The 11,353-nt window shown below is 38.4% G+C and overlaps 2 protein-coding genes across 2 annotated transcripts; one reads left to right on the top strand and one right to left on the bottom strand.

Annotated features, from left to right (window-relative positions):
- Positions 1-604: 604 nt before the first annotated feature.
- On the top strand, positions 605-3,160 carry LOC105032885 (pentatricopeptide repeat-containing protein At2g03880, mitochondrial). Its single transcript, XM_010907479.1, has one exon. The coding sequence runs from the start codon at positions 605-607 to the stop codon at positions 3,158-3,160; it is 2,556 nt and encodes an 851-aa protein (XP_010905781.1).
- Positions 3,161-3,383: 223 nt separating this feature from the next.
- LOC105032452 (protein ULTRAPETALA 1) lies at positions 3,384-8,564 on the bottom strand. The gene is made up of 3 exons (XM_010906909.4): positions 7,739-8,564; positions 5,290-5,614; positions 3,384-3,740 (listed from the first exon to the last, which is right to left on the bottom strand). Exons 1-3 carry the CDS (start codon positions 7,944-7,946, stop codon positions 3,566-3,568), a joined length of 708 nt encoding a protein of 235 aa, XP_010905211.1. The 5' UTR covers positions 7,947-8,564; the 3' UTR covers positions 3,384-3,565.
- Between the last annotated feature and the right edge of the window lie 2,789 nt (positions 8,565-11,353).

Below are 11,353 nucleotides of genomic sequence, written 5' to 3'. Positions count from 1 at the left end.
AGCATGAGAATGGTACAGGGGATAGAAAGCGTTCACATAGGACAGAGGCGCATCATTTGCTGCCCTAAAGGAACCACAGCAGCTTTGGCAATGAAGGCCTCCAATGAACTTGCTCCAGTAGCACAACATGATCACAGTGGAGGAGCATACACGAATGATCCACTCAGTAATAAGAAAGACGTGAACTCTGGGGACTTGGGCGAACGGCTATCCGGACGGGCCTAAACGGCTAGTCCATTTAGTGCTCCAGGGGCTCCATGGAGTCCTCTGCGGGTCAGCTGGCGCAACGGTCCAATAGGCCGGCCAGCCAATTCCCAACGGGCGTACAGCGGCTGACGCGGCCGAAAACGGAAACACCACAAAACCTCCACGGATAAGTTGAGGAAAATCGGAGAGCCCCTAAAAATTAATAGAATTCTTACAATATCTGCTTTATGAAGCACTCCCCATCCTAGAGCCACACCTTTAAGCCATGGTGAGTCATTTCTTGCCTAAGATATTTAAACGAGACATCCAACAAACAAAATGGCTAAGCTCTTCAGAAGATAGATGATACCTTGTGAGCCCCTCACTGTTCTATGAAGCTTTCAAAGCCAATAACAACATGGTGCTTCTGAATTGCCGAAGCCTCCCCTTGACTAGAATTCCCCCATTACTGGAAACTGGGAACACAAAATCCACCAGAGAGACAAAACTGAAAGGAGCTGAAGAGATGACCAATGGTGTCCCCAAAAAGGTGTGTGGAGACCAAAGTCTCAGAAGAAGAGCATTCGAGCTCTTCTCCAATGACCAGAGAGCGCTTAGTTCAGACATCAAGCCTTCTTCATATGGGGCTTTGCTGCGAGCTTGCTCAAAAGAGAGATTTTTAGAAGGGGGTCTTCAAGTCCATGCTCGCATGATAAAGAGAGGTCTCGAATCCGATCAGTTCTTGCAATCCAGCCTGCTGAGCTTGTACGTGAAATGCGAAAGCTTGGATTTTGCTCGCAGGGTGTTCGACACCAGCAAACTTGGAACCAATCTCATCTGTTGCAACTCCATAATTACAATGTACTATCGAAGTGGGCTCGTCGAGGAGGCCTTGTCGGTGTTCCTTGAATCGCAGAGTCATGGGATTGAACCGGACGCGTTCACGTTTTCTGTTGTTATAAGAGTCGCAGGACAGCAAAGGGAGCCCTCTCTAGGAAAGCAGCTCCATTCTCTCTCCATCAAGTTTGGATGTGGAGGAGAAGAGTTCGTGAGCAACTCTCTCATCCAAATGTATGCTGCTTGTGAGAATATAAATGACTCTGCTCGTGCTTTTGAGGCGATTTCCAGAACAAGGAGTCCAGTAGCTTGGAATTCTATGATCGCTCAGCTAGTGGAACATGGGATCCACGGTGATGGTTTTAATCTTTATAAGGAGATGCAGAGCACTGGAATTGAACCGACTCCTCTAACATTCAGCAGCCTGCTGAAATCTTCTGCCGATATCGAAGCAGATTCTTTGGGAAAGCAACTGCACAGCCAACTTATCGTGCGCGGTTTTTCTTCAAATCTAATTCTAGAGACCGCCCTTGTAGACTTGTATGCAAAGTGTGGAGAATTAGAATATGGAAGGCAGGTTTTTGAGAGAATGAAACAGAGAAACGTTACCAGTTGGAATTCCATAATTAGAGGGTACTCTCAGGTGGGCTACAGAGAAGAAGCTTTCAGACTGTTTCAAGTGATGAGGAGACAAGAAACTCTACCGGATAAGTTTACATTCCCTGCTTTACTGACTGGAGCTAAAGTAGGAGACTATTTTCCTGAAGAATTCGAAGCGGTACATGCATATATCTTCAAGGTTGGATTGGAGAGAGATCACTTTATCGGAACTTGTTTGATTACTGTGTATTCAGCAAAGCAAAAAATTGGGTGTGCGAGACAAGCATTTGATGATATGGATTCAATGGACAGTGGAGTTTGGTCTTCGATGATATCTGCAAGTGTGAAGAGTGGCAGAGCAGAGGAGGCACTCCACCTATTCCTTGAGATGATGTACTTGGGTATCGAAACCAGTCAGTTCATCTATTCAGGCTTGTTGTTGGCTTGTGGTGAATTGTCAAGGATGGAAATGGGAAAACAGGTCCATGCTCACTGCTTAAAAAGCAGTGATTCCCCTGATGTGGCAACAAAGAATTCCCTTGTTACCATGTACTCAAATTGCGGGTGCATCAGTGAAGCATGGAAAATCTTCAATTCAATAGCAAAACCAAACGTGATTTCATTCAATTCAATTATTTCAGCTCTTGCTCAACATGGCTCTCCAAAAGAAGCTGCAGAGCTCTTCAGACGGATGAAACTTGTTGGCCAGAGACCTGATGAAATTACTCTCCTAAACCTCCTTTCAGCTTTCAATCATGCTGGTCTTGTTCATGAAGGCCTAGAGGTATTCAATTCCATGGAAGAAAATGAAGGAATTAAACCAAGTTACCAACATTATGCATGCATGGTGGACATGATGGCCCGAGCAGGAGATATTGAGGGAGCAATGAGACTAATAGATATTATGCCTTTTGAACCCGACACTTCTCTATGGAGAACCGTCCTTGGAGCTTGTCGTAAACATCGAAACATGGGAATCGGAAGGCAGGTAGCAGATTTGCTGCTCGAATCAGATCCTTATGAAGCTACTAATTATGTACTTGTTGCTAATATTTATGCTAGATCAGGAAGATGGATAGAAGCTGAAAGAGTCAGGCAGTTGATGGAAGAGAGAGGTGTGGAGAAGGAAATTGCTCTTAGTTGGATTGAGATCAATCGAAGAGTTCATACGTTCAGAGTTGAAGACCGATCGCATCCTTTATCACAAGAAATATATGAGAAGTTACACGAGCTAATCAAGGAGATTAAAACAGCAGGTTACGCACCTGACATCAGCTTCACACTTCACGACATGAAAGATAGTAGAAGAGAAGAATCACTGTTCAATCACTGTGAGAAGCTGGCATTTGCTTTTGGAGATCTTTCTACTGCTCCAGGGGTCTCACTTCGAATCATGAAGAACCTTCGGGTTTGTGGAGATTGTCACCGTGCATTTAAATACTTTTCTCTGATAACAGAAAGGAAGATTATATTGAGAGACACGCATAGGTTCCACCATTTTCTCAATGGGGTGTGCTCTTGCCGCGACTATTGGTGACCAACTTAGAGATTTCATTTCCTCGCTCAACGTAACTCGGCAAATCTATGAAGTTCTTGAACTATCGTCAGTAGTGTTCAACTGAGAACTCGGTTGCAAAGTTAAATTATATAGTGCTCCATGTCCAATGAAGGCTTCAACACAGCCTTTCATCTACTGTAGTTAAGAACAAGTTCTTGTTCCCAAATTTTCCATCATTGTCATTTATGAGCAAGTTCTCCAGTTAAAATAAATACCCAATAGGCCTCATCTTTTTCACTATCTTGAATAGGTCACTGAAAACAACAAAAATTGAACCAATAACGGAAGCATCTTAATTCGCCTGGCAACCAAAATAGAGCTTAAAAGCTCTCCCTAAATGCTACTTCAATGGCCCGAGAATGAAAAATAACCCAACGAACAGGTTTAATTTTTTGCATTCTGAGTGAAATCAAGGCAAGTCTGGCAACTGCAGTCTGTGAAGCGACAGATCTCACAACCAAAACAGACGCATGTGGTGCACCCACTGCATGATGGTGAACGCAAGCATCCCCTCAATACCTTGCGACTGGCCCGCTCCTCTTCATCATCACAGCTAATCCTGATACATGGAAGCAGCACACAAGGAATGAAATCAAGGAAATGGGAGAAAATGCAAGCAGAAATAATGATTGTGTTAAAAATATGGAAGAGCGAAGAAGTCCTTGGTTTGAACCTTGAGATGACAAAAGTACTGGGTAAACAGATGCATGTGCTGAGCACTACTTGTAGGTCATTAATTTTTTTCCCTCCCAGTAAAGCTAGATTTTTGTGCAAATCTTTCTAATAGCACCATTGTACTGCTAAATCTAAATACTTTGATTTAATTGGATATTCTTGATGCATTAGCTCCAAAACATGGTAGCAACACACGGTTAAAATGGTACCATCCATGCTGCCACGTTTGAATCTGGAGATGCCTAATCTAAAGCCCGGATAAAATATGAAATTAAGTTTTTCTAACATCAGATTCAGTTTACCACTATGCAAGTCTATTTCCCTTCTTCGGCTTCCACTTTTGCAAATTTTTTGCCCCTAACCCATTAAATAAATTAATTAATAAATTAATAAAGCATAAGGATTGCTATGATCCAATGTAAGATTTCCTCAGTTCCCTTAAAAGTATAAAGAAAAAAGATTTTCTCAGAGTCTAACTCTGTTGAAAACACTCTTCTAGTAAGTCAAACAGTCAAAAGAGTTCAACTTGTCATGATACACTTAAAACACCAAATAAAATGAATATGAACTATTGGATTTTCAATTACAAACACCTAAGCAAGCCGGCCGTAATTGCATTCAAATTACTCGATGGTTAAACGTGATCTTAATTCTATCATATCCATTTGACTTTTTTAATAAAAAACACTCCATAATCCTAGACTAAATGCATTTATGTGAACTCGAATTGATGCAAAAAGGAGCTCACTGTAACTAGAACATAACCAACACTGATGGTAATTCCTGACATAAAACTATTATTTGAAACCCAAACTGATGAATAAAGAATAGAAAAAAGAAATTAAATGGATCTGTAGGTGGATCATTTTGCTTCTGATAAGCAAGAATTTGTCCCCACTTTAGGGCATTGATGAACAGCCACCTGTATTACCATTTTCATACTTTCATGATGTATTCCTACAATGGGATGCCATGTTATTCTCAGGGTTGTGCATCTGACTGTCATAACATTGTCATAAAGAAAGAGAATGCCTTCCACCAAAAATTGTCAATTTACAAAGACAAAAAAGAGAGAACACTTAATCACAACAATACTCAAATGTTTTTGAATCACAAAATAACCATGAAGCTTAAATTAATCGCTAGACCCATTTCAAGAGTAGAGAACCACCTGAATATCGAGTGTGACTGCACGATATACATGCAGAGCATGAGAAATAATCACAGAGTTGTGTACAAAGTAGGCTATAACCAATTTGACAATTTTTTGCAAATAAAAATTTATTATACAGCTACAGCATAAGCAAAAATTATGCATGTCAACAAGTTGATATGAAAAGAAAAGAGGCAACCCTTCCCATATATAAGGCATGAAGAATTTGCATAGGTGTGACAATAATTAAACAGTCATACTACCCAGTTAGACCACTTACTTTTCAAACTTTGAGTCAGAGCATTTCCAATCGAGAGCAGCAACAGCATCATGGTAAATGCGGCATTCCTCTTTGATCCGAAGGCGAAACCTGCGCTGCTTGTTACACCTTGTACAGCGGATAAACTCATCACGATGACATGGTCGTCCATTGGGACCTTTATGAGAGCTATTGCCAGTTTTTGACATTTGATTGTAGTACTTAAGTAGAACTGTCTTTGATAGTGGAACTTTTTCACCTTTAACTATGACCCATACATTGCTCTTCCATTTCCTTGCAGTCTCCCGCCCAGAATGCCTCTCAAAAGCAGCTGGCGTCAACTTATCTGAAAATTTTATTCATAGCAGATCAGCCAACAGACAACAAGACTACAGCAAGCCTAATGCCCACATGCATTTGAGGTGTGACATTGAGTGCTCCAGAGCATAGAACAAATGACAACATCTTTAGCGTGAATCAGATATATTTCGTGACATTGAAAAAATACAGGCAAGCATGCTATTTCATTGTAAACAAAAAAATTATATATTCATCTAGAAAAGCATGTACAAATGGAATTAATCAAAAAAGAAGGTTCTGATTCGCAGATAACATCATATGCCGTCGTTGTGCACTCACACATAAATTCAGGAAAGGGAATCATATACATAATCACCAAAAGCTACAAATATGTATGGAATGGCATTTCTGAAGCAACCTTTTTGACTTGAGTACCTTGATGTAATGAAGCAGACGAACAATTGGATACATTAAAAGCAATTATTTGTTCTTCAGAACCCTGAGGTTTTCTAAGAATTTATCATACTGCTTTTAACTTTTTGTTAACTAGGTCTTTCATTTTAATCTAATATCTTTCTGGGCTTTAATAACATCCACACGCTTTCATCCCAGATGAATTTTAATTAGAACTGGACTTCCTAGTTTAGAATTACATACATGCATTTTTACTTAGCATTTCTCTACAGAACCTCAAAAGGATCTTAAATAGATAGCTTGGTTATGTGCTAAAAATCATTCTTGATGCCTGAAAAATATTTTTTTTTCAATTTTATTCTATTAACTTCATGGTCTAGAAGATTTAGATCACAAATGAATGTATGGTCAAAGGTACTGGCATGCATAGCTTTTCCTGACCAAAGTCAAAGTAGGAGAGGCTCCTAGAAGAATTGTTATCAGAACAGCAAAGACAGGTTAAATCTGTTCATATGCAGGACATCAAATTATTTATTCTGGTATATCCATGCACATGCTACCTTATGCTTCATTTTCTCAACAAGATAATGAAATAAATTATGCAGGGGTAGAGTGTAACAGACATTACAAGATGGTATAATCAAAAACAGAAACTGTAAAAGCAAACCAAACTTGACATGCTCATGGAAAGTAGTTAGAGATGTGAAAAATAGGATTAGTCATTCAACATAATATATCGTGTTCAACCCACTTGATTAATCAAATTAGGGCCAGGCATTTACCATTCATGATTCAGTTATTCCAAGTCATAATGCAAATTATATAATAAAGTTGGATAGAAAATAATGTGGTTAGCTCCCAAGGCATCATTTACTGGCAACAACCACAGTTGATGAGAGCACACTGCTGCCATCATTAAGGAAACAAAAATTCCCCGCTTCCTAGAACTGTGAAGCTTCCATAAAATCTTGTTATTTCGTACACTCCCAAGGAAAATTGAGAAAGAACAGAGAAGTAAATCTCATCAATGTAAATCTACAAAGCAAGTATAAAACAGTTGAGTGAAGATAAATAGTCTGTACCATCACAAAACAAAAATCTGCCATGGCACAAATAATAGTAACGTCTCAAAAACATAGAGTCTCTAGAAAGTAAAACATGCAGAGGATCTTTTGCAAGAATATTTCTAACAAAAGTTCCATGCTCAAAAGTTGGCTGCTCGTGATAGTAGACGAATCAGACTTAAGACTTAACATGAGAAGCAAAATCTCTCGAACAGAAAAAGATGGCCACCGTGAGAAGCAATATCTCAAAACCAGAAACCAACCAACCAAAGCCCGACAACCAATGATAAGACGTGATGCCACATAGCAAGGATCATGGATTCATACATCACTGCACACTACAAAAGAGCAACGCACACAAACACTAACACAGAAGGTGTCGTGTCAGTACTGAATATCTCGGCATCATATGTGAACATAGCTGATATTTTTATACATGACAGATATATCTTTCACAGAACGAAGAAAAAATACGCCACTGGAATGAATGTAGCTGACCTAATATGCAGATAACAAGCATAAATCCAGTATCAAACATCATGTGTGCAAGAAGACCAGATGCTTTTCTACCCTTAGAAATCCATCATCATCAACGCCAACTAACCCATACCTACCTCATATCTCATACTATAAACAATATACCTAAGCATTCAAAGAGAGAAAAGCACAGGAGAGCAAGAGATCGAACTGACCTTCCTGACAACCCGGCGTGCACTCGCAGCTGATCTCGAGATCGCCCGAGGCGAAAACCCTAAGCTGCCCGACGGCGTCGCCGTAGCGGTGGCTCGTGCACCCGCACGTCACCTCGACGAAGTCTCGGCCTCTCTTCAACCCACTCATCTCGCTCAATTCCTCGTCGGTGAATAAAAAGGCGGCATCTTTCCCCGGAGCATACGCCATCTCTTTCTCTCCGTCGGAAATCTCGAGAAACCTCACAAGATCCCTCTTTTGACAGCCGAACAACGAAAATAAGACAAGAAAACAGCTCGGTTCGCCCTGGATGGCCTTTAGAAGGTTCGGGGCGTCCCAAATAACGAAGGACTCCTTCAACGGAGATCAGGGACGACGAAAAGTCTCCTAAAACCCCTGTAGAGAGCCGTGGAGGAGAGATCTGGGATGAGCCCACGTCAAGGACACGCAACGGGCCGTTTTCAGAGGACCAAACCTCGTCCGTTGGCAGCCGAAAGGTACCAAAGACGCCACCTTTTGGCTACCACGACGGGTCGAGAGGACAAAGGCCACAAGGATCCACGGAAGGAAGCCCTCCAGCACACGCCTCTCCCATAATAAACCGGCGGACAAAGGGCTCTCCCCTCGTTACTCCAAGCCGCTTCCCCTGACACTTTCTACCCCCTTATTCCTAGAGAGAGCAGCTCCGACGCAGGCGGCGCGCAAGGAACCCTAGAGGCGAATCGTCTCAGGGGCGCGCTTCGCTCCGCGAAATCTTGTGGAGAGAATGCAGGGGGAGAAGAGAAAGGGAGGAGAGAGAACAAATTTGGGAGCAAGTTTGGGATTCCCGAAAAGAGCCTGACTGAGCTGGCCGAGACGATATGGACAGTGTAGCGAGCGGCGCTCGTGCATGACATGACATGAGAAATATATGCGGATTTTTGCATCACGGTCATCATACTTCTCTGAAATTATGGATCAGTGTTCATCTTTTTCTATCATTTTATAATAGTTTTATATTTTTGATGAAGAATTTAAATCAGTTCATTGAATATTGGATCCCTCCCTCATCCCTTCTCAAATAGGATTTTTCTTCTATGCCGAACAGTTTCCATCAGCTTCTCCTTCCATCTGCTCCACAAAGACGTCAACAAGATATCTTTTTTTTTTTTCATATTGGATTTTGGTTTCTAGCAAGTTATTTCTCTTAAACCCTATTCTCCAATCTCTTTCATTTTTTAATTAATTTTTAATTCTTCCTTTCTAAATTCACTCCCACCTATCTCAATTTTTTTCTTACCATCTTCTTTTGAAAACAAATTGAACTTAATATTTCTCTGTCTCACTTCCCTCTTTCAAAATCTACATTGTGAAGCATTTCATAATAGTGCTTTGCCAGTAGAATTTCTTTAAAAAAAAAAAAGAGAGGTGAGATCAATTCTTCATTTATTGACAAGCTATATAATTCAAATTTTTGCATGTTAACTTTATTTTAGTATATAATTTGAGTTTTAAAATATTTTAATATAATATCAATTTATAATTTAGTTAATCATAAGATAAATATAACATGGATTGTGTCTTGTATATGTATAATGTTGTCGAAAATAATAATTATGAACCATGAAAAGTTGTCAAAACTTTGTTTTAGTTATTGAGTACTTGTCAAAAGTTTCAATTACAAACTATAATTAATAGTAAGAAAGTGCTTGATGAGGGTAAAAAAAATGGAATAATTGGGGAAAAAAAATGCAGTACACTAGTAGTGTGCAATATTGTTGCACGTAATAAATAGTATCAATACGTATAATAAGTATTATCAAGATATATAATAAGAAATATTAGTAGACACGACAAACAGTATTAGTGTGTATATATGATAGGTACATATAATGTATATAAAATATATTCATGGTGAAAAATATGAGTAATAAAATTTTTTATTGCAAATTGTGTCTCACCACCCACCATATTAAGTTTGGTTTATTTGAAAATAATATAATTTTTGATAAAATATGTCATTGCTTCTTTTAGTTATTTATGATGTTTATTATATTTTATATTCACCTCTTTTGGTCCTAAGGGTTTAATAAGTAATTAAGTTGTTGTTTTAATATTTCCAGTGATATTATTGTAGAGGAGATCATATTATCTCTTTTATTTTGGAGCATATATAACATGATATTTTCAAATATTGTTAAAAGTTCCTATCACATATTGAGGGAAAACTTGGAGAAAGCACTTCACATAAAGTTCATTGTTCTATATAGATTACATACTAGTTTTCACGTGATAGTAGAAAATACTCATTAAAATTTTGTAAGGAAATGGATTGGGTGTTTAAACAGTGGCTATCAAATAATGTAATTAATAGAGATATACATCTCTGTGAGACATAGGGAAAAAAATTATATGTTACCATCCACTAAGAAAAATTGATGCCAAAAGCTTCCACCTTTGGAGTCTAATACACTTCAAATCTAAAGCAACTATAAAAAAAATCCTTTTCTCAATGGCAGCCATATAATATTTTGCAAAAAAGATGCATAATAAATTATTATCAAAAAAGTATGATTTAATCTTCACTTTCGATGATCAATCCCATCGAAATTACCGATTAGAAAATTCTAAAAGCATGAAAGAACTAAGATTTCTTTAGGCTTGGTGGAGAAGACAAAAAAAAAAAAAAGAGAGAGAGAGAAAAGAGTACTCTTGGATAAGCTAATAATCGGTCCGTTCTACGAAACTATTGGCCGAGGAAAATTTAAATATGTCAATTAGATCAAACAAAATATTCTGTTTACTCTGCAATAGAGTTTCATGAAAGGATTAATCCATTTCTAAAAGTATGATGACCATTTTGCAATTATTGAAAAGATAGAGACAAGCTGCAATTTCGGAGGAGTACAGGGTTGATGATGATGCAAAATATCTAAATATTTATTCACTGATCCGTTCTGAAAAGGGGAGGCGAGAGAGAGCGCGCGCGCGGAGCCAAAGGTTTTATGATGGGAGTACTTTTTTGCTATTACCAATTCCATATAAGTGGACCCTTCTCACTCTCCGAATATCAAACTTGGATTTTGGTCTTGGACGATTAGGTTTTTCAAAAAGGTCCACCAACCATGCCGTGCCTTCCTTTCTATGGCGCACTCAATTAGGTTTTTTGGTGGAGGTTTCCATGTCATCCTGACCATGATCTGACACTTTTGCAAAACCATCGTCACTTCTGGCATCATCGTCGATTCTTTTATCCAAATAATATATAAAATCTTTTATAAAATTAATATATTTTTTAATTTATTTATAAAAATAATATAAAATTATAAAACATCATTTCAAATGATATTTTTTTTTGATAAAAAATATTATTTAAAATGACGTTTCTTCATCCCACATCATCATTTCTCCATCCACCGTGAAATTAAAGGAACAAAAAATAATCTTCCACGAAATCAAAAGACTCAGAAAAAAAAAAAAAATCATTTGTAACTGAGCTTCTTAAAAAGCGCCGCTTGAAATAACGTTTTCAAAAATGTCAAATAGTATTTTTTTCTGTCATCTCCAAATCATCATTTCCCCATCCACCGTGAAATTAAAGGAACAAAAAATAATCTTCCACGAAATCAAAAGACTCA

This window comes from Elaeis guineensis, chromosome 2 (genome assembly GCF_000442705.2).
Source record: "Elaeis guineensis isolate ETL-2024a chromosome 2, EG11, whole genome shotgun sequence".
Taxonomy (NCBI): domain Eukaryota; kingdom Viridiplantae; phylum Streptophyta; class Magnoliopsida; order Arecales; family Arecaceae; genus Elaeis; species Elaeis guineensis.
This window is presented reverse-complemented; position numbering and strand designations above follow the sequence as displayed.

Bases quoted from the DNA above. Each gene is read 5' to 3' on its own strand.
- LOC105032885 (XM_010907479.1), top strand. From the start codon at position 605: ATGGTGCTTCTGAATTGCCGAAGCCTCCCCTTGACTAGAATTCCCCCA.
- LOC105032452 (XM_010906909.4), bottom strand. From the start codon at position 7,946: ATGGCGTATGCTCCGGGGAAAGATGCCGCCTTTTTATTCACCGACGAG. The intron at 5,615-7,738 runs GTCAGTTCGATC...TAAAATTTTCAG, and splicing joins CACGCCGGGTTGTCAGGAAG to ATAAGTTGACGCCAGCTGCT. The intron at 3,741-5,289 runs GTAAGTGGTCTA...TCCATGTATCAG, and splicing joins TCTGACTCAAAGTTTGAAAA to GATTAGCTGTGATGATGAAG.